We start from the raw sequence: 23,925 nt of genomic DNA, 5'->3' as shown, positions 1-23,925 counted from the left end.
CACTTGTCACGTTTTCATTGTTGACAGCCGGAGGAATTGAGTTAATAAATAATTTGATTGTATTCAATATGTATGAAGTGGTTTTCACATGTGTTCCTGTTGAAAATAACATATTGTTGTGAAGAAATTGGTTTTACCCCGTCCAGAACCACTGTAGTTTTGTTGTCCAATACCCAGGTTCTGAGGGACACAGGGTTTCCCCATTGTTTTTGACCATTACCAGTATAGGCATCCAGTTGGTGGCAAGATTTGCGATCACCTGCCACACTGGCATTCTCTACCATCACACAGGTGTTTTTTGCAAATCGTCCGAAGGGGCTACTCCCTCCCCTTCATGACTACCCCCTCCTCCATGCCACCATCTTAAGACCTGCTGACTGTGGATCATCTATCCCTTCCCCACAAAGAAGTCACAGCTCTCTTGGCCAAGGGACTTATAGAGAGGGTGCTTGGGCCTGAAGTGGGCTGTGGTTGCTATTCCTGATACTTTCTGGTCCCCAAAAAGGATTGAGGACTTTGTCCTGATCTATACCTGCAGGCCCTCAACTACTTCCTCAAAAAGGAGAAATTCAAAATGCTCACAGCCTAGGTCCTTCTGCCCAGACCCAGGAGACTGGGGGGTAGAGTTGGACTAGCAGGATGCCTATTTCCACATTCTCGTCATGTCTGCCCACCAGCGTTACCTGTGGTTCATGGTGGGCCATGAGCACTTCCAATTTATGTGCTCCCTTTCAGCCTTACAAGCGCCTTTCAAGTGTTCACCAAAGTGATGGCGGTGGTTGCAGTTAATCTGCAGAGATCAGGGCTGCCAGTCTTTCCCCCATCTCGATGACTGGCTGTTAAAGGCGTGCTTGCCATAGTATGTAGTGTGCCACCTCTACACTACAGCGAACCGTTTGCAATCGCTGTGGTTCACTATCAACATTCCGAAGTCACACCTGACTCCCTCTCAGACACTACCTTTTATTGGAGCTATTCTACACACAGTGCAGTTTCGGGCTTATTCTCCAGAGCGCCTTTCAATCTCTCTCCTGGATTTCGGTGAGGCTGACCCTAAGGCTGTTAGAACTCATGGCCCCCTGCATCCTGCTGGTAACTCATGCCCAATGGAACATGCAGGCTCTGCAGTGGGACCTGAGGTTTCAATGGACATAGCATCTGTGTAATCTTTCCGACATGGTCCAGATCTCAGAAGGAACTGCGAAAGAGCTGCAGTGGTGTCTAATGAACCACGATTGGGTCAGAGGCAGACCCCTCTCCCTTCCCCAACCAGATCTGAGTAGTGACAGATGCATCACTCCTGGTTTGAGGCGGCCATCTTAGAGAGGTGAAGATTGGAGGACTCTGGTCTCTGGCGGAATCCGGGACTCCACATCAAGCTGCTGGAGCTCCATGCGATCCTACTGGCATTGAAAGCCTTTCTAACCTCATTCAAGGGGAGGCTAGTGCAGGACAACACCACCACCATGTGGTACTGCAACAAACAGGGTGGGGTGAGGTTGTGGACCCTTTGTCAATAGGCCCTATGTCTCTGGACCTGGCTGGAACAGCAGGCATATTCCTGCTAATTCACCACCTGATGGGCTCTCTGAACACCAGGGCGGACAAACTCAGTAGAAGATGCCTAACGGATAACGAGTGACATCTCCACCCAGAGATGGTGCAAGGTCTCTTTCAGCACTGGTTGACCCTGCCAAGAACGCACACTATCAGCAGTTTTGCTCGCTGGAGTTTCCAAGGTGACTCTTGCTCAGAATCTTTCTCTGAACTGGAGCTCAGGCCTCCTGTACACCTTTCTGCCCATAAAACTCCTGCCCAGAGTTCTGAAGCAGATTAGGAATGACCGGAGCTATGTTATCGTTGTGGCTCAAGACTGGGCTCAGTTTGGTATCCGGACCTGTTGAGCATGGCAGTTGTTCCTCCTCCGATTAGACTGCCTCATCGGGAGTTTCTTCTGTCGCAGCAACAGGGGATGGTTCTCAACTCGAACCTGTCAACCCTCTGCCTTCATGCGTGGATATTGAGCGGCGACAGCTTTCAACCCTCCGCCCACACTCTGTGCTGTTATCTTGGCAGCTTGGCATCCCTCCATCAAAACAGTGTATGCCGTCCGTTGGAATAATTGTGTGGGATGTTGTGCTGAGAAACAGGTTGATCCCTTATTTTCTCCCTTTTCCCATGTTCTTTTGTTGATCTTAACCGTGGCCCAGCAGCTCTCTGCATTGGGCACTTCGAGGGGTTATTTATCTGCCATCTCTGCCTTTCTGAGGCTGCCAGATCAGCATTCTCCCCTCAATTCCCCTATTGTAAATAGGTTTATTAAAGGTCTGCAGCAAGTTTCCCTCCGCTCTTTGTAATGCCTTGATAGGATCATAACTTGTTCCTTACTTTCTTAATGTGCACTCCCTTTGAGCCTCTTCATTCTTGTCCTCTTAGGCTCTTCACCATAAGAACTGCCTTTCTGGTGGCACTTGCATCTGCCCAGATGGTCTTAGAGCTACAGGCACAGTCCTCTCAGCCTCCTTACATTCTGTTTTCCCCGGTAAACTAGTCCTTCGGGGGGGGAGGAGCCAAGATGGCGACCGGAGCAGACGCTTGAGCGCCCGGCTCTGTCGGCCCTTGGCCCCGGACTATCATCCTGATTCCTATCCTTGCCGATTCTCGAGGTGAAACGTGTGCGACGACGCGCTGTCCACGCCGCCGCTTCCCCGAAGTCTCAGCCCGCCCGGATGCCGGAGTTTTTGGTGCTTTTGTTCTCCGCCCTGGACCCCTGCTCCATTGTGGCCTTTGCCGGCCCCCTGGAAGCTCCGCAGTCACCGGACCCGCTAGCGCATACCCGAGCCCCGCGGTCCCGACCTCACCTAACACCACGTACTGTCGCCAGATGAGCCTGGGGAGGGACGGCCAGACACCTCCTGCACCCTGCGCCTGAAAGGCTGGGGCTGTAAGGTAAGCCCCGGTGCGGCGGGTCTCCTGCCCCGATCTGTGGACCGCGCTGCGGGAGGCTGCCGACCCCCTTCTTCTATTGCCTAGTCGGCGGCAAAGAGAACCCGAGGGAAGGGAGGCGACTGTTGGCTTTCCCAGTTGCGGCGCAGACCTGAGGGGAACTGACTCCTTGCTACGACCCCCCCCCCCTGGCCATTGGACCGTCCGGCGGTAAAACATGGCGTTGTTTGCCTGCTCGCGGCTGGGGGGTGATACTCCGGTCTTGCCCGCTGCCCGCTTCGCCCTCCCTCCACCAGACACCAGCTCCACAGTGCCGTCCCGGATTGCTGCCGATGTGGGGGTGCAGCTTCCGCTGACATGCGGCTCCGTTCTGGCCGTCCTGCGGGACTTTCGTCTACACATGTGTGCTCGCTTTCAGGCGCTGAGTGAGCAGTTTGACTCCATGCTGTCGGCTGCGGGCCGTGAGCGCTCCGTTTGTCATCAACACGGCGTGGGTCCGCCAGTGCTTTTGTCCTCTTGCGGGGACGCAACGGCTGTGTGTGATCGTGCTACACTGGTGCCTGCATCTGGCTTTCCCGGCACCCAGGATCAATTGCTCTCCAGCTCAACAGCGGATACTTTGTTTCCCCGTTCATTGCTGCCTGCTTCATTGTTGCCTGCCTCACCGCGTCTGCAAGAGTATCCAGCTGAGCGACACCTAACATCCTCGAGGAATCGTTCACGGTGGCCTACTGCTTCTTTTCTGTGGAACTCCTGTACTCTACATGCCATGTCTGGACTTTATGTGGTGCACAAAGGGACCTCTACAGATGGTCGGCGGCCATTTTGTGATTCTACTTCACCATCTTCTCCCGAGCGGCCATATTGTCTTTGTCTGCACGGGATGCGGGGCCTTCATGTAGGGGCTGGCTTAATCTCAAGCCCGCGATCGGGCCAGGGCTAGACTGATTTATATCGCCATGGTTTCACGGATGGGCTGGACTGGGACTGGAACTGTATGTATACTTTGTGCGCACTCGTCGCGATCTGTCTTCCTTCATTTAAATTGTTGTGACAATTCATTTTCACACGACCGCTTCTGGTGTAGTGGGTTCTCAGTGTGTGGAAGCCATAGATGGCCGATGGTTTAGGGCGCTCTGATGATACGTAGGCTCCTCCCCACTTTCTTCTCTTTGGGAGTTTAGATTAGAATAGTCCTATTCTTTTCTCACCCCCTTTATCATAGGTGTACTGTTTTCTTATCTTTCTTTACTCTATTCTTACTCTCTTTCTTGTCTATATTTCGGGTTTATTGGGCGACAGGCACTATGCTGGGGGGGGGGGGCAGGCCGTAGCCTCCGCATTGGTGTAGGGTGGGGGGGTAATTTACTGTTTCTAATTAGTTCTATGGGCCTTTCTTTTCTTTTTATGTTTCTGCGCTATACTTGTTTCGATTCTGGGTCCGGGTGTGGGGTTGACTGAGTGGGGGCGGCACTGGAGGGGTGCGTAATTGCTTATGTGACTATCCTGTTATATAACTGCATTGCCTCACTGCCTGAGATTTTACTTCCATTGCTGTTTTAATGATGATGCTGCTCTCCCGCGTGGGGAAGATATCGTGCGGACTCGAATCTCCTTGGTTCTTATTCTTCACTGACTTTTTCCCTGATAAAATTATTTTGAAAAACTTTAAAATTAACCTTCACTTCTCCTTTCCCAGGGATCAAGGATCTCTCCAGTGTATAATTCATAAATCGTTGCTAATCTTGACCGTTGAAGCACAGGGGCCGTAATGTTTGTATCAGTGCTTAACCGTATCGTGGCCGGCCTGAAGGTTGTAGGCCCGTATTTGTTCTTTTAATATGCACGAATAAAGGTTTTTAAAAAAAAAAAAAAAAAAAAAAAAAAAAACCTAGTCCTTCGGACTCCAGTATCCTTCTTGCCAAAGGTAGTCACCCTGTTCCACATAAGCAAGTCCATTACTTTACCTACCTTTTACGCTCCACCCCATTCCTCTAAAGAAGAGGAGAGATTTTACCACCTGGACCCAACAAGAGTGTTGTCATTCTACCTTGACCGCACAAAACTGTTCCAAGTGGAGGATCAACTCTTCGTGGGGTATGTCGGGGTCAAGAAAGGGAAGGCTGAGCAGAAATGCATCATCTCCAGTTGGATCGTGCTCTGCATTAAAATCTGCTATGCATTGGCCAAGAAGCAACCACCAGAGGATTTGCGTTCTCATCCCTCTAGGTCAAAGGCTGTGACCTCTGCGTTGGCACTCGGTCCTGGATATCTGCCGGGCAGCAACGTGAGCATCTCTGCATTTGTTCACTAAGCACTACTGCCTGGGTAGTCAGGTCTGTCGGAACGGGCATTTCGTCCATGCGGTCCTGCAGGACTTTCTGGTGTGATACTTTGTACAGACCCACCTCCATGGAGGTAATGTTAGAGTATCTATTCTAAGGTAAGGAATCTGCAGCTATAAGTTTGTATCAGATGAACAAGTTACTTACTTTCGGTAACGCCTTATCTGGTAGAGATTCTATCTAGCCGCAAATTACTTACCAATTTACCCTCCCTGCTCTGTGAACAGATTTCTAGTGACAGGGCTGTTCCCCTTACAGGGCCCTAGTTTTACACACCAGTGGTAAGTGTTTTTTGTGGCTCCACGCTCCTGGCATAGAAAGTTGCTAAAAGAAACTGACTTCAGCGCTCTGGAGTGGCACCGTGCACGTCGCTTCCGTTGCAGATCATGCCACGCAGAGCCAAATGACACCACCTACCGGTGCGCAGGAGTACTCAAGAAAACTTTTCTGAATTCAGTCTGATGCCTAGGGTAATTTTAGGGTAAGGAGTTTGCGGCTAGATAAAGTCTTGAACAGGTAAGGCATTATCGAAGGTAAGTAACATGTTGTTTTTCCCCCCATGTGACTGCCTCATGGCTACAACCTTCATCAAGTCAGAAAAGCAATCAGTGGGCCTTATTTTTCAACAAGAGACTCCTTTCTAATCTGTGCCACTGTATCCTACACCACTTTACTTAAGAGCAATACACTCTACGCCACTGCACTCTACCATTCCACTCTAAGCCACTATAATTTACACTACACCGTATACCATTGCACTCTACTCTGAAACAATCTACTCTACACCACTGCAGTCTACTCCACCACAAGTTACCCTTTGCAGCTCTACTCCACTCTAGTCTATGCTGCTGCACTCTACACCAATACACTCTATGCCTCTCTGTTCTACACAAAAGACACACAGATGATGGACAGAATGCAAATCAAACATTCACCCCCAATCGATTGATCTGGGTTAAATCCATCGTTCTTTAGCTCACCATGCCACCGCAGTTTAGAGCCAGCCATATGCAAATCAGTCTTCACCCTGTGCCTCATGGGAACAGTCCAGACCGAACTGCCAGGCCAGGTCCTCCCTGGACCGGAAACAAGAAACTTGGGACTGGTTTCGGGGGCATCATCTCTCATCAGCCAGGCTAGCTTAAAATCCAGTGGCACAGAGAGCCCGGGACCAAAGTCTGGGCATACCCGGCACACTTAGGGAGAGAAAGCAAGACACACAGATGATGGAAGGAATGAAGAGCAAATCAAACATTCTCCCCCTGTGAATAGATCTAGGTTAAATCCATTGTTCTTTTGCTCACCATGCTACACCAGTTTATACCCTGGCCTTATGCAAATCAGTCTTGACCCTGTGCCTCATGGGAACAGTCCAGACTGAACTGCCAAGCCACAGCAATATATTCTGCATCATTGAACAATTCGTCACTCTACTCTGCCCCACTTTACTCTTTCCCACTGCAATCCGTGACAGCACTCTATGCCAAACACTGCATTCTATGCCAATGCACTCTACGCTGCTGCTCTGTAACTGTTCTCTACCATGCACCACTCCATGCCACTTCACTCTACAACAAGCTATTTTGTGCCACTCTACTCTGTACCTCTCGATTCCACTCTATACCACTAAACTCTATGCCACTGCGCTCTACGTCACTCCTCTATGCTCTCTACCCTGCACCATTCTACACCATTGCACTTTACAACACAGCACTCACCGCCACTGAACACTACTCTGCCACTCTACTGCACTCTGTACCTTTACACTCTACACCACTCCAGTCCATGCCACTCCACTCTGCACTACTGCACTGTATGCTACTCTACAATACTGTGCTCTATCCACTGCATTCCACCCTTCACCGCTACACGCCACTCCACTCTACTCAGCAGCAATCTACCTTACACCACTCTAACACTCTACTTGACTGTGCCACACCACTCTATATTACACTACGTCACTGTGCTCTGCACCACTATTCTATGCCACTGCACTCTAGCAGGTACTACTCCATTCTTCGTCTCTTCACTCTGCTCTGAAACAATACTCTATGGCACTGCACTCTGCCACTCTGTGCCACTGTACTCTGCGCAGCGCCACTCTACGCCACTGCGCTCTGTGGCACTCTACTCTAAACCAGTGCACTCGACGCTAGTGCACTCAATTCCACTTTACCCAAAACTAATGCACTCTATGCCAACTACTCTGTACCGCTGCATTCTACACAACTATACTCTGCAACACTCTGCCACTGCACGCTTCACCATTCTATTCTGCAAGACTGCACTCTGCCACCGAACACTATGCTAGTCTGCACCATTGAGCTCTACGTCCGTACACTCTATGCCTCTCTATTCTGCTATGCACCACTGAACTCTGTGCTGCTGCACGCTTAACTCTGTGCCACTCTACTGCACTCTGCCAATGCACTCTACTCAACCCCACTACACACTGCATCACTTCATGCCACTCTTAATTTATTCTGCACCACTGCACTCCATGCCACTGCAGTCTACTCTATGCCACTGTACTCTAACCTACTGCACTCCAATGTACACCACTTCCCTGTACTCTGATGCAATCTACTCTGCTCCACTGCACTCTGCTCCACTTTACTCAAAATCAATACACTATATGCCACTGCACTCTGCCAATCTATTCTGCAACAATGTACTTTAAGCCAATTCACTGGAGGCCACTCTTCTCCACTTTACGACACTCCACTCTGACACTAATCACTACGATACTCCACTCTGAAGTTTTACTCCAGTAAACTCTCTTCCACTCTACTCCACTCTATGCCACACTATAGCACGACACTACCCAACTCCCTCTATGCCACTTCATGTCACTTTACTCCATTCTATTCTACAACACACTACTCCACGGCACTCTGTGCTACTCCACTCTACCATACTCTACCATTCAACTCTTATACTACTCCACTCTGTGCCACTCCTCTCTACGAAAATCTAATCTACTCTGCTCTATGCCACTCTACTCTCAACACACTACGCAACTCCTCTGTTATACACCACTCTGCGACACTCTATGCTACTCCACTCTACAACATTCTACACCCTTCCACTTTACTACAATATCCTCCCTTTCACTCTACGATACTACTCCCTCCACAAAACACATCATCAATGCCAATCTATAGCACTCCACCTTATGACACTCCACACCACTCTCCTTTACCCCAGTAACTTTTAGCAATGCTAATGTACAACATGGCTAAACATATTGGCAAAGCCAATGGCTATTGTAAAGGCAAAACCTATTGGCTTTGCCAATGCTGGTTCCCAATAACCACTATTAAATTGTAAAAAGACGCTATGAGGAACACTAATGATCCGACCTCGGACAGAATAGGGATTCGGCTAAAACAGTGTACACTAAGAAGCACTGCATTCTAAAAGAATGTGTGTAGAGTTTATTTTATGGAGAGCAATGGAAGGTATGTTTTGGCTCTGGATATTGGCTGCAGTGGTCCAACACAAATTGATGGGGCCCCTCTGTAGAATGTGAAAAGGAGCCTCTTAATCTTCCACATGTCATATAATTATTGACCTTGGTCTGAATGGGGTCCCCTGAAGGATTATTGGCCCTGAAAGGTTGTTTGTGGGGCCCCATTTGCATGCGTTATGCCCCTGATTGTAGAATTACACATTAAAGTGCACAAGGACAAGTACGGAAATAACTTGTAAAGAGTACATTTGAAAGATGGTCATAGCAACATGTGTTTCAATCATTTTGTGGCGTTTGTGAGCCCGTTATTCCACATTTGGTATATGGGTCGCCCTTGTCTCACCAAACCAATGTAATTGTTTTGAAAAACAGCTGTGAAACTACCCCATAACTTAATGTTTCTCTGTTAATTGGATATCGGGAAGTGTTTTTGTGTGTGCCAGCTTTCTCCTGGCTGACGTTTTGATACCTCTTTCCTCCTTTTACTTTCAGATGGTGCTGTTTTTAATCGCCAGCCTTGCAGAAAAATTTCAGATGTGAACTTTGAATCCCTATTAGATGGTAAGACTAGGAACCAGATGTACAAGCATAGTTGCTCTATATTGACTTATGGGTACTAACAACCGTTATAAAAATTTGTACAGTCGTTAATCAACTGTAATAAACTTATTTTAATGTAGTTCAATGGCATTTAATGGCAATGGTGTAATTTGTGCGCTTGTATTTAAAGACTACAGATCCCGATGCGTTTCTCCCTTCACACCATATTTGCAGAGCAACTGGAGTCTTTGCTTGCGAGGACTGGAATGGAACCTGCAATGGCAGACATTATGCCCTCTGATCCTCCTCAGGATCATGTCCTCATCAGAGCAACCAGTGACCTTAATCTTCCCTATCTTTGGTTGATTTGTACAGCAATCCAGAATAGATCCAAGGCGCTAGTCTCCTCTTCTTTTATGAAATCTTGATTGATTTTGCTGAAAGATTGATGGCTTGTAAAGGGGACACATGTACTGATTGTTTTCTTCGAGATTAATTTGACACCACTAAATGTGCATCACTGCTCTGCCTTGTGGTTCCACCAGTCTTTTTCAATGGCCTTAAAAGCTTTTGGTCTCTTGTTGTGAATACTCTGACATGGTTTGGAGTATTTTCATCCTAAAAAATATCTTAACATTGCAGTTAAAAATGAATCCCTCCTTATTGGCTAACTCTGATTGGAGACCATTGATCGTAGCTAATGATTTTTCCCAACATTTTTTTAATTATGCTACCATCTAGTGATTGCATGCATGTATGGTTCACCTGCTGGGCAGTTCCATTTGATAAATGAACTGGGTTTTTTCTGAAAGGGACTTTTTTTGTTATCTAAAAGACTAAATTGTTTCTTTTGACAGTTTTGAGTGAATGCTGAAACATAGTTTTCTAAATTCTAAACAGTTTCTAAAATATTGTTTGTTTTCCTCCAACTGGCTTACTGGTTTCAATGTTCGAGGCATATGAGCTGCAGATCACACACTAAGGATAAGATCGCCATCTGGTGTTGGGCTCGGATGATTGCAGGTTGTTGTTGTCTTCGGAAGAAGTCTTTGGTCACGAGATTGGTGACTCCTCCTTTGGACAACAGTGCGCATGGGCATCCACTCCATCCTCAGATTGTTTTTTTCCGCCATTGGGTTCGGATGAACTTTTTCCGCTCCAGCAGAAAACCTATTACAATCACTACAACTCTCAAAACTTGAATACTCGACGTCTAACTCGATATCGGACCGACTCCGGACGCGGCTGATGGAAAGGACACCCTTTAAAAAATGCCCCCAATGTGGAGCAAAGTTCCCTCATAGGGATCACCACGAGGTCTGTAATTTGTGCCTTTCACCAGACCACAACGAATCCAGCTGTCCAGCCTGCGCCGCATTCCGCTCAAAGGAAACCATCCGGGACCGGAGAGCTCGACACCATATCATGGCCAAGCCGGTTCCGGAACCAGAAGACATCTTTGCACAGGACGTCCCTGACGATGACTCCGAAGATCTACAAATCGTGTCCGAGGCCGACGATTCAGATCCGGGGCAGCCTGTGAGTACCAGCCCCCCTACCCCAATACCACCCAAAAAGACATTGGTCAAGACTCTGCCAACTGGGCACAGTCGCGAACCGAAAACATCTTCTGAAGCCCCGCCCTCGAGTCCGGCTCCGAAGAAAAGTAAGCCTGCAGGGGGCTCGGGATCGAGCAAACCTCACGTCATTGTGCCTTCGGCACCAAAGCGGGCTTCGGGACCGAAAAATCCATCGGACCCGAAACGTCACTCGGTCCCGACATCTCCACCGGCACCGAAACGTTCGTCGGCGCCTAAATCTCCACCGACTCCAAAAGGCCCGTCGGCACCGAAAACATCATCGGCACCGAAAACATTATCGGCACCGAAAGGTTCTTCGGGGCACCGAAAGGTTCTTCGGCACCGAAAAAACCACCGGAACCGAAAAGTTCTTCGGCACCCAAAACATCTTCGGTGCCCAAACACGTCCAGAAAGACACAAAAAAGTCGGCGCCACAGCCGCCTTCGGACACTGAGGAACTCTTTCGACCTGATCCTAAACAACAACGGATTTACATAAATCCAAAAACTGGACATGTCACAGCGGTGCCCTACAAGAAAAGGAAGCTGGACTCACCTCCTCCAGCACCTCCAAAGAAGAAGGACTGTGCCACTTCACCCTTATGTCCTTCCTCTCCTACATTACCCCCTATTCCATCCCCCCAACACCACCGCCTGCACCTCTACCATCTCCTTCTCATACACCACCTCCACAGGATGATGATGATTTTGGGGGAGGGGGAGACCCAGATTTCTTCACTTAACCCACTGATCCTACTGATCCCTTTACACTCCCGGACACAGCACCAGTAGATGACTGGACTTACCCGATACCTGACGTGCCTGACCCCGCTCCATACCCCTCAAAACCCTCCCCTCCTGATGACCATTTAGGGTTCGGTCAGCTTATTAACAGGGCAGCGTCATTTCATGGTGTCACCATGCACACTGACACTCCTGAGGAGGATTTTCTCCTCGACACCTTTGAACAGTCCCAGAAAACAGTCCACATTCTACCCATGATCAAGGGAGTGATAAAGCATGCCACTGAGGTCTTTAAAGACCCTGTCAGGGCCAGGGTTCTCAACCCCCGAATAGAGAAGAAATACAGACCAGCGCCACAAGATCCTGCGTACATTAAGGCGCAACTCCCCCTAGACTCACTAGTCGTCTCTAATGCTAGAAAAAGGGCCAACTCCCAAACAACCGGAGATACGCCGCCCCCAGACAAGGAGTCTAAACTCCTGGAGGCTTCCGGTAAACGGGTTGCCGCTCAAGCGGCTAACCACTGGCGTATCGCAAATACACAGGCCCTATTGGCTCGTTATGATAGAGCCCATTATGATCAACTGGAGGATCTCTTGCAACACCTGCCTGAACCTTTTAAAACACAGGCCACTGACCTGATACAAGAAGGCAAACTAATATCTAATGCCTCCATTAAATGTGCATTAGATGCAGCGGACACCGCCTCTAGGGCAGTTAACACAAGCGTTTTGCTTAGACGCCACACATGGCTCCGCATCTCTGGCTTCAAGCCGGAAGTACAAACCTCCATTCTTGCTCAACCCTTTAATCAGGAGCAACTATTCGGACCGGCAGTGGACACTGCCCTAGAAAAGATGATAAAAGATAATGAAACTGCAAAATCTATGGGAGCATTGCAGTCCACTCAACCCCGAGGCTCCTTTCGGCGCTCCTTTTATAGAGGAGCTTCCAAAAATGTGGGAACAGACAACTCTTCCACATTCAAAACATCAGGTCAAACATCCCCTAACAAAGGATATTTTAGAGGAGGGTATCTGGGAAACAATAATCGAGGACGGGGCAACAACAACAACACCCGTTCCTCTACAGCCACCAAACAGTGACTTGCCACAACTCCCCCCCAGACCATTCCACTCCAGTCGGGGGCCGACTTCAACAGTTCCTACCTGTCTGGAATACCATCACTACAGACAGGTGGGTAAGACAAATTATCCAATCTGGCTACTGCCTCGAACTCATAAACCCACCCCCAAACATACCACCCAGACACCGTCCCATGACGCCTCACCACCTCACGCTCCTCAAACAGGAAATACAGTCTTTGCTTCAGAAAAACGCAATAGAACCTGTTCCACTACAACATCAGGGCACAGGAGTATATTCTCTATACTTCCTCATTCCCAAAAAGGACAAAACCTTGAGACCCATACTGGACCTCAGACTTCTGAACCAGTACATACAATCAGATCATTTCCACATGATCACTCTCCAACAGGTCCTTCCATTACTCCAACAAGGAGACTTCCTTGCCACATTAGACCTCAAGGACGCATACTTTCACATCCCTATGCATCCCGCTCACAGAAAGTATCTACGATTCGTGGTAGACGGTCAACACTATCAGTTTACAGTTCTCCCATTCGGAGTAACAACTGCACCCAGGGTGTTCACCAAATGCTTAGCAGTTGTGGCAGCATACCTCAGGAGACAAGAAATCCATGTCTTCCCCTATCTGGACGATTGGCTCATATAAGCCAACACTCTAGACAAATGCGTTCTCCACACTCACCGCACTATTCACACCCTGCACAACCTGAGATTTACCATCAACTATCCCAAGTCTCACCTACAACCCTCCCAAGTACAACAATACCTGGGAGCCACCATAGACACAGCCAAAGCCGTAGCTTATCCCAGCATAGCCAGGATAGCCACCATACAAAGTCTGATAGAAACATTTCAAACACAACACTCTCTTCCCGCAAGAGTGTTCATGCAACTCTTAGGCATGATGGCGTCATGTATCTCCATAGTACCCTACGCACGCCTTCAAATGCGTCCCTTACAGGAATGTCTAGCACAACAGTGGAATCAGGCCCACGGACAACTTACCGATCTGGTGTTGGTGGACAGCCGCTCACTTCGCTCACTGAAGTGGTGGAACACCATCAACCTGTCCAAAGGGCGGCCGTTCTTGGAGCCCCTTCCACAAGTTGTGCTGACCACCGACGCGTCTCTCACAGGGTGGGGAGCCCACCTCGTTCAACACACCACTCGGGGACGGTGGACCAATCAACAAAAACAGTTCCACATCAATCACCTAGAACTCCTAGCGGTGTTCCTAGCACTGAACTCCTTCCAACAAATCTTAAGCTGCTTCATTTTGAAATGACTCTAGCAAGGTACTGGCACTGTTATCTGATATATTGACAATATAAGGAGTGCAATGTAGCCATACCTTTATGACTGGCTCTTGAAGGCATAGTCACAAAAAAAATGCTGGTTGCTCTTTTCAACACCTTGATTCTATCAGAGAGATTGAATTTCCGTCTGTGTCCATTTTGTTTTGTGAAATCAAACATAAATCCTAACTAAAAGCCTTTCTCAACAGAGATAATAAAATGCATACAAAATATGGTGTGTTTTTCCAAGTCATATTGGTCTCTGAGGCAGATGACTACATACATTCGTCAAGTATCTTGGGTGAGGGTGAGGAGGCAATCACTTCAGTGACTATTGAGGACACAGTGGCCAGAATATGTGAGCCAGATGGCTGATGTATTGTTGATGATCACAACAGTGTGCTATTATATGTCCAAACAGAAAATCCCCAAAAACATTAAATAGGACAATTTGTTTGACCAGATTGTCAAACCTAAATGGTGACCAAATAATCTCTGCAGTTGTCAGACAAATAGAGGCATCTCCTTACATACTTTGGAAGTCATTACTAGGAAGCCTGTTTTTCCTGATGACTGATCAGACCCTCTCCATGCATGTAGGAAGCTGGTTATTTATGTAGGGTGTATCACAGATGAGGCCCAGAGGAGATTTAGAGACCTGCAAGGGTTAATTCCTATACTCATAAATGAAGATACAGAAAAAGAACCCTTGGGTCTATAGCCGCCATTGCCTAATTGTATGTTAAACCATCAAAAGGGGGCGTCCCATTTATAGGAGGGTTTCCTTCACCCACCAAATGGTGGCATGCTTCATCATTGGGGAACTTCCTTGTACAGGGAAGCCTAGTCACGATACGGGCTGCAACACCCTCACAGAGCGGTTGGAGCTCAAGGATGTTTTCATGCTAAGAGAGGTATATACGGGCCCTGTTGAAGGAGTTCGGTCGCATGTCCGGACTGAAGGTCAATTGGGGTAAGACGTGTTTGTTTCCGTTGTCACAGGGCGGCAGGACACCGCAGACGGGGGGACGAATCCGGTGGGAAGGCAGCTGTTTGCGCTACCTGGGGGTTAACATTTATCATACCCAGGCAGATTTGTTGGAAGGGAATGTTGGCAGGGCACTTCGTGGTCTGCGGGGTAGTATGGGGTTTTGGAGCACACTCCCGCTCTCGTGTGCCGGGAGGGTGGCGTTGCTGAAAATGGTGGTGCTGCCACGCCTTCTCTATTTTTTCCGCACACTTCCTATATGGATCCCGGCGTCGTATTTTGCGCGACTACGGGCACTTTCGACGGGCTTCATTTGGGGTTCGGGAAGGCGGCGGGTGGCGCTGACCACATTGCGGCGGCCACGAGCGGAGGGGGGCCTGGCAGCCCCCAATTTTGAATGGTACTATTTGGCGGCCCAGCTTTAGTGGCTCACGCAGGCGGTGGCCCGGGAGTATAGAGGCCCGGAGGGCCCGCAGGGCAGGTTGATCCCACGGCATGTGCTGGCCTTTATGGTGCTCCAGCAGTGACTGGACTTAACTCAGCTAACCCTGGAGGAGCGTACCCTCCGGCAGTGTTGGAATAGGTGTCAAAGGCGGGCAGCCATAGTCTGCCCGTACGCCCCGGAAATCCCCCTAGGGATGTGTACAGCGCTCCCACATGGGGGTGATTGGTCCGGGCTAGCGATTTGGGAGGAGCTGGGAGTACAGACGGTAGGGGACCTATTCCGGGACGGTGTGTTATTGTCCTTCCAGGACTTGCAGGATGCCTACGGGCTCCCGCGGGGGGACGTTTTGCTTCATGCGGCCTTGGTGGCGAGCCTCCAGAAACATTGGAATATGGGGCTGTCGGAATCGCCGACTGCAGCGGGTTGCCAATATGTCATTATGACGGCGGGGACGACCAAGGCCATTACTTGCCTATATCGACGATTGTCGACGGAGGGCTTGCACCCTCTGGCCGCTCTGAGGGAAAAGTGGGAAGCGGACCTCGGGAAAGCGATCCCTGAGACCACATGGTCCACGCTAGTGCGGAGGGCCTGGAAGGGAACAAGGAACGCGCGGTTTCAGTTAGTTCGGTTTTTCACGTTACATAGGGCGTATCTGACGCCGGCCAAGGTCTTGCAATATTTCGGAGGGGCACACTCTCCATGTCCACGGTGTGGGGGAGAGGGGGCAGATTTTCGCCACATGTTTTGGGCCTGTTCGCAGTTGGGCGACTATTGGGCTGAGGTAGTGGACTGCTTGAATCAGGTGACAGACCGCTCTATTACCCCAGAGATGGGGGCTTGCTTGTTGCTATGGTTTCCCCACACCCGTCGTACGAAGGTCACTAGCAAGTTCTATGATCTGGGGTTGATATTGGCCAAGAGAGAATTGACCATGCACTGGAAATCCAGGGGGGGGGCTAGCTTTTTGCGGTGGAGGGCAGCATTAGTGAGATGGGCGGGGGCGGAGGGTACGCTCCGGGTGCAGTTGGCTCTTAGAAGAGACGATGAGAAAGCGCTAGCGACGGCCAGGGCATGGGAAGCGTTGGTGGTGGAACTCCAGGGGCTGATATCTGAGGTAGGGGAAGGAGGGAGCACGTCGGATAGGCAAGAGGCAAGGGGGACTGGGGAATGAGATGGGAATGAAGGAGGTCCCTGGACACATACCAGAGGCCTGGACAAGAGGGAAGATCTGCTTGCACAGAGAGGGATTGAGCGTCCGTACATGATTTCCTTGGAAGGGGGGGGGGCACATCGGGGGTGAGGTAGGGGACAGGGGCACACTGACATGGGGGTGGGGAGGGGTGGGAACGAGTTGGGGTTAGGAGGGACGGTACTCCATTGGGACACGGGGACTCGTTGTGTAATGAGCAGGTATTGTTGATTGGAAAATAATAAAAAATGTTTCAACAAAAAAAAGTGGATCTCCTTACAAATTTATAGTGGAACCTGTGTTGAAATTGCTGATTATTTGATAAGGCTACAGTGAAACAAAATGAAATTGTTATTTTTCATCATTTTTCTGATGTATTTTGTAGCATAAGAAATAATGAAAGTAACATGCCTGATCTAGTACTAGTATGTTCATGGATTGAAAGGGACTTAAGCCGATCCACGGCTAGATTTATTATGAGATAATTAAGAAATATCGCCATATAGGGACCATGTGGTTATTTGAATACTTATACAAAGTAGTAGTAACTTTGCATTGTCAAAGTCGATCCATGGTATGTAATATGACGTGTACTGAATATATGCGGAGTAACTTATGAATTGTTATTCACATATGGAAATGTTTATAATAATTTTGAAAAGATGTATAATTGGGTTAAACATTATTGTAGTGTTCTCTCACCTTTTCTTATTTGGAATTGCAATATGGTTGAAAAGAATGTAGATCAATCATTAAATTGCATATTACAAAAAAAAAAAAAAGAGGTATATACTAAATACCTAATTTGGAGCCACGGATGGTGAGGGCGGCAGAGCAAGTAACAAACGTGATCTAAAAAAACTACTGGGTTTGCAAACAAACTTTAATAGGTTGACGATACTGGGCTAGGATTAAAACAGTGTGGCATGGCAGGAATAGGTAAACCGGCTTGTGTGCCACACATGGCAGCATGTTTTAGCCTATGACTAGGCTGTCCGGAAATCGGTTAAAACCGATTGTCCACTTCAGTACCCTACCGGCTGAAAATCAGCTGACTCGGTTTAAACAGAGTATCGCTGATTTTTTACATTTGTTGCATTTAAATTTGTTGCACTCCTTGGCCACTTGAGGGCGCCAAAGCAGTACAAAAAAGCAATCCAAGCTACGGTAATTCCAATAACCCGTCCCGCCCTCCTCCCGCTATTCATGGTGTTGTTTGGTCCCTTCCTCCTGCCATCTGTGGCCTTGCTTTCCTGTCCCGCCCTCTTCCCAGTGTCCATGGCTTTGCTGCTCACCATTCCACTACCCTCCTGTGTTGATTGTTGACCTATGGAAAATGAATTTTAAAACATAAGCACAAGTGCACCACACATCGAAAAATCGGGAAAGACAATAATACAATTCATTCCCCACATCAAGATTATTCAAAAAAAGTTCATTTTTATTCAAAGATTTACAATAGTTGTCTCATTTTCAAAACACAAAATTGTAAATACAATTTGATCTTGACAACACAGCCGACGCGTTTCGTCCTTGAAGCGGACTTCTTCTGGGCTGTTTGAACACAAACACATAAATATTCATAAAAATACATATAAAAATACATATACAACCCAAGACATTACATGCTACACATTCCTTAAGTGCAATTATTTGTAATTTTCTTACATCAATGTCATCTTATTATAGGCTACATAGCCTATTTGTGAAACAATAAGTATTTTCATTCAGTGTAACTCTTCTTATCTACTTCCAACATATACAGCGCTATATTGTTGTTCCTAACAGTCATTGGTATCTAAATTCCAAAGTTAAAGCAAATCAAAAAGAAAATTCATGTATAAACTAAGCGCGGGGGTGGGGAGAGAGAGGCATGTTCAGCATAACCCCAAATGGCTACTTTAATTGATTTGTCAAGTAACCTCAAAACATCAAAAAACAACAAGTGAAAAACGGAAAGATGAAAGCAGAGAGGGTAACAGAATTATAAACAAAATGTTATTAGTCAGGCAAGAGAAACTCAATCCTGCTTATGTGGTCTCAGGTATTGCTATACCCGGGCCATGGACCGTAAGCGACTTCAAAACTAAACGGTAACACTAGGAATGACGGATTCATAAGATCTTATCTTTTAAAGTACATAAGCGTTCAATAATACCCACCATGTAAAAAGGTGCACGAGCTAATCAATCCTATTCTGTATAGATAGATACAGTGCCAGATCCGAAAGGGAGAGCAAAAAAGATTCGTTATATTGTCATATGCCTCTCATTGTTGTTTTTAAGACCTTCTAAATATTATGTTCACCTTGTAGGCTATGATCACTTCACTGGGTTTAATTCTTCACTCTTTTCACTTTTTACACCTGTGCCTGAAAAAATATAAATTGCTTGTGATATAATTGTGATTTATGGAATAAATTATGTTTACTTCGGCTGAAGTAAATAAGTTCTCCAGGCTACCTAAGTAGTTGCATTTATTGTATTTTCCTTTGGCAAAGTGAAATAATCCTTGGTATACTTTCTTCTTGTTTTTTGATTCAATCGGTTGTGAGTACAACTTTTACTCCCTAGTGATAAATGTACTAAATCAAATAAGTTCCTTGTGGACCTTTTCTTGTTTAATACAAATACCCAGTTCACAAGGACATATGGGTCGCTCTTGTTTCTTATAAATATAAGATGAATTCAAGCATTCCACCCAATACTTTTTGTTCTTATTAAAATCAAACATGCTCAAATGTCAAAGAAGAGCTGAATAGTTACGAGATTAAAGCAAATTTAGACACTTCTCCCTCTCCAGCCACACCTGTATAAAAAGGTTAATCCTGGATGTGTCCAGTGGGCTCAATGTGTTTTCCACATCAGATTCTATAGTACCCTGGTGCAGTTTTGGTGGCAGTTACCAAAGGTTGCGTGTGAACCTAGGAAGTGATATGCTGGTAGGAGTCAAAGTAAGCCCAGTGTCATTGTAAAATTCATGACTGTGCTGTCACTCATGCTTTCATTTTAAAACAGCCGAAAGATCAGCAACTAAAAGCAAAGGCTTCCAATAAGTGTAGGCACAACACCCTTGCGAAATATTTTTCGAAAAAAAGTTTTTGGGGATGTTACTGACATTCTTAAGGATACATTGAATAATTGCTACCAGAATCGGTTCCCTGCTTGACTCCTCCTATTCTGTTTACTCCGCCTCACTTAAAGAGAAACATGCAAACTGTACCCTCTGCCAATCAACGCCCACAGTTTGGAAATGTATTAGTTTTAATGAACTGTGATTCACGATAAAATTCAATCTTTTTCACTCTTGTTGAAGTTCAGCAGTTCACCTGGGCCTACCTGACCCCACGTTAGATTTTGGGTTCATATATAAGTGTTATCTCGTGGCTTTTTGATTTAACTAAGCAACGTGCAATTTTCCAAGCTGTTTTGTAAGGCCTGAGCTAGCCACTATGTGAAGCAAAATTCTTCTTGGGGAGTGTCATTCTTTGTACTATTATCTGTCTCCTTGCACAGGTGAAAGTGCTCCACCCTCCTCCCTTCTTGTTCAGCGTCTTATCTTCAAGTTTATTGACAGAAAACTATCTTTGCCTGAGAATTACAAGACAACGCAACAGATGCCGCAGGTAACGCAAATGGTTTTATGATAAATTGAGTTTCTCTTTAGACTAATCAATGTGAAAAAAGTCTATTGTATATTTTACATTTGAGAAATATATATTCAATCGTGTTTTTATTTTAAAAGTATAAGTAATACTTACCCACTCTGTCCTACTATAATTTTAGATTCTCAGTATTCTGTAATTCCGAAGAATACATATTCCCATAGATTTCCCACCTTAAAAACATTCCTTCCAGGCTTCAGAATGTCTGGAAGTCTATTTCCCCAGCACTAACTCCAGGTGCAACTCTGCTTCCAGTTATAACATTACTGGGGTATATTAGGTGCCAACTGGCATGCTGATGTCATTTCCATTTGTTTTGCTTTTCATCAATATGCTCTGGAGCTTTCTCTCAGTCTCTCACTGACCTAGTTGCTGTTGAAAACTGAGAATTTGGTCGAAGACCTTAACAGGCCTCAAGATTTAAGTCTTGCAGATATTGGAACAAGATGGTGTACCTTTTAAGGGGAAGAATAGTCCAACCAAAGCACTGCCCCATGATCATTTGAGACGTTTCCCTCCACCGGCCCTGAAGTCAATGGGGACACCACCTAGGGAGTCACCTCCAGCGTTTGTCACATGTTCAGTAGAATGAAGTATTATTTGCGTGGCAATGTGAAACGTCAGGGCTTCCTTCAGCAGTGAACCGCTATGTGAGGCTCTCCCCAAGGTTTGTTCATTTAGAAGGGATTTTTGGCTCTGATTCAGGTGCCTTTGCTATGGAATAGATCTGTGGCCGGATGGAGGATACTAATTATACTACTTATGCTGGCCTTTATTTGGATCTATAGAGTCTGTGTCCTAGACACATCTCCAGAATGGGACATTTTCCAACCCCATTGGCCTCTTTTGGAGTAGGGCTCCTCTTTCACAACAGTTGTTGAGAAAGGGATGGAGGCCTTAGACTTGAATTACCTTCAGTGGAAGTGAAGTGGAACATTCTGACAAAAATTTGCAGCTCTCCAGTTTCTGTGTAGCTCTTGCTTCCTTTCAATGAGGCTATCCTAGACCCTATATTGGTTGACTGAGCGAAACCTTTTTTGGGCCTAGTATTCTATAGGAGGTCACCAGATACCAAGTCAACTTCAAGTAACCTACACTTTTGGTCCTCTTGCCCATCACTGGAGTGTCTGGTGGTTTAGATATCTTCGCCGAAGCAGAACATGAGGGCCCTTCTGTGGCCCCTCCAAATAGAATCCAGAAAACTTCATGCTTTGGAACGTGAAGTTGTCTCCAGCAGCTTGGCTTTATACGCAGCTAATGACACTGCCATTTTTGACCGCTGTATCCATGCTTTAAGGGAACTAGCAAAACTCCTTGTCAGCCTGTCAAAGCACATAAATAGGCCATTCTTGGACCAGTGAGTGATTAACTGGATGCATAAAAACTGATAACGAACTGTGGCTTTGACTCTGTGGTCAGTGGGTGGGTGGGGCTGTTCTGCTACAGCAACTTGTTTGGAAGTATTCCCCTTGATTTTCGGGGTATGTCTAGGTTACACATTGGGACATGCACTTTGAGGGAGAATGATTTGGAGAGAAAGCCTATTCTTCCTTGGAATGCTTCAAGAACAGCGGGGTGAGACCCTGAGCCCAGACCTGACTTTCCCTGCATGCCAGTTCCACCCACAGTGTAAAATGTTTGGTTTTTAGGTCCTGGCAGTGGGTACTGTCTCATTCTGCTCAAATGCCTCAGAAGTATTACTGGTTTTGGATTGAGGGGAGTCTTGAAGATGGCAGCCTCAGCAGATCCAGTTCACATTGTTCTCTGCTGCCTCTAAATCCCTCTAAATTCCCCCTCATGCTACTATCTTCTGGCTGGGGGGGGGGTTCCACTATTTTGTCACCCTTTGGGAGGTGATCCTGATGGACTGCTGAATCATTCAGCGGATGTCCTCTTTCTAGCCTCCCTGACTGACACCCCTGTCTCCACTACCTCGGCGCTTCCCTTAACTCTCTCGACCACTCCCTTCCCTGAACACCTTCCACTCCCCCCCCCACCCCCCCCCCGCCCCTTAAGAGCATGCTTGTTGACTCACACTGAAAGCAGAGGACCTTATTGTTAAAAGGAGCCATAGGAGTGATGCTTCCAAATGAGAGGGGCACAGATTATCTGTCCTTCTTGGGGACCGGAAAGTAAGAGGCCTGAGGCCTATTCTTGATCCTGGCCTTCTGTACCTGTTTACTTGGCAAAACAATTTCAAAATGCTGGTTCTGAGTCGTTGGATCCTGTTGGCCTTGAACTCTAGAGAAGGCAAGTAACGTCTCTGTTTTGCACGGCATCATCTTGATGATGACTTTAGGAAGCATCTGTATTGATCGAAAAGTGTACACGAATGTCTTTGACTAGTCTATCAAAAGAGTATTACCCCTAGATCTGGGCTAAGGCGTGGCATTTCACGTTTTCTCCTCTTGAGGAACGGAACTTTTCATAGTATGCCCCAGTCGAATAAGAGATTTTCTAGAACGGTGCTGTGACATTCCCATTTGTGCTGCCCCAGCAAATGTCTCTTTGTATTTTGTAGCCCCAGCAGCAGATGTCTGATTTTATTTTGTAGCCCTGGAAGATCGGGAGAGAATGTTCCTCCATAATGCCCATTACCAGATCCGCTGTGCTTCCCTTGACATCAATCTTAATTTTGTGCTCCCTCCCCCACTTGTTGGTATAATGCATGTTGGTAGTAATTTCCATTAGAGTGAGCAACTTTTTTGCTAATACAGGTGGAAAAAAAATGACTTCACAACTAGAGGGACAGCTCTCAGCATATTGATGTGGTAGAGTATTTCTTCAGGAATCTATTTGCCCAGATTTGAAGTGCACTCCCCAGCCCTACAGCAATCAATTTATTTTAATTGATGGAGTTTGGAAGTTTCTGGAATGGCACTCGCTTCAGTTGATTTGTTCTGCCGCACCAACACACGAGCGCCCGGATGGTCAAGATGTTCACAGTGAGTGTCTGATTCCAGTCTCTTGTCACTGGTCTTGCAGTCATTCTTGAAATGGTCATAAATACAGTCTTACATGGGAACAACAACAAATCAAGAATCTATTCTACCTGAAAGAGATGACACTTTTCTGACCGATGGAGTTGCTGTTACATTCAGAGAAGAAAACTTAATACATAAGGATGACAGTCTTTTCTCTGAAGGAGATACTCTTGCCTGGAGCTAGCATATTGTATCTTCTGTGGTATCTTATCGCCTGACCAAGTTGAAGGATCGATTTGGCTTGATTGAGATGAAAAGCAAGCTAGCCAGAAGGGCGAGAATGTAGCTCATATACTGCTGAAGTTTTGATGCAGAGTTGGTTTTCACCATTTAGCCATCTAATTATGGGTAGACCCTCATTCTCAGTATTGCCGTTAATAATGCCTTGCATTTTAAAAAAAACTCTTGTGGCTGACTTAAGGCGAAAGGAACGACTCAAAATTGGTAGCGAGAGTAACACAGTTAAAGCAGAGAACATTTCTAGGTGTTTTGAAGACAAGGATGTGAAAATAAACATCCTCCAGGTCTATCAATGACATAAAATTTGAGAAGATAGGGGCAAAATCTGATGTAGAGCCAACATTATAAATTTCTCCCTCTTCACTCCTTTGTGTGTGTAG

At 46.7% G+C, this 23,925-nt stretch overlaps 1 protein-coding gene across 1 annotated transcript in view; it reads left to right on the top strand.

The window, feature by feature from the left end:
* Positions 1–23,925, top strand: part of KNL1 (kinetochore scaffold 1) — a 598,022-nt gene that overhangs the window by 472,030 nt on the left and 102,067 nt on the right. Inside the window, exons 22-23 of the mRNA XM_085626857.1 lie at positions 9,256–9,324; positions 20,173–20,282. Coding sequence (XP_085482983.1) covers positions 9,256–9,324; positions 20,173–20,282 — 179 coding nt within the window. The remainder of the gene's footprint in view (positions 1–9,255; positions 9,325–20,172; positions 20,283–23,925) is intronic.

This window comes from Triturus cristatus, chromosome 9 (genome assembly GCF_964204655.1).
Source record: "Triturus cristatus chromosome 9, aTriCri1.1, whole genome shotgun sequence".
Classification (NCBI taxonomy): domain Eukaryota; kingdom Metazoa; phylum Chordata; class Amphibia; order Caudata; family Salamandridae; genus Triturus; species Triturus cristatus.
This window is presented reverse-complemented; position numbering and strand designations above follow the sequence as displayed.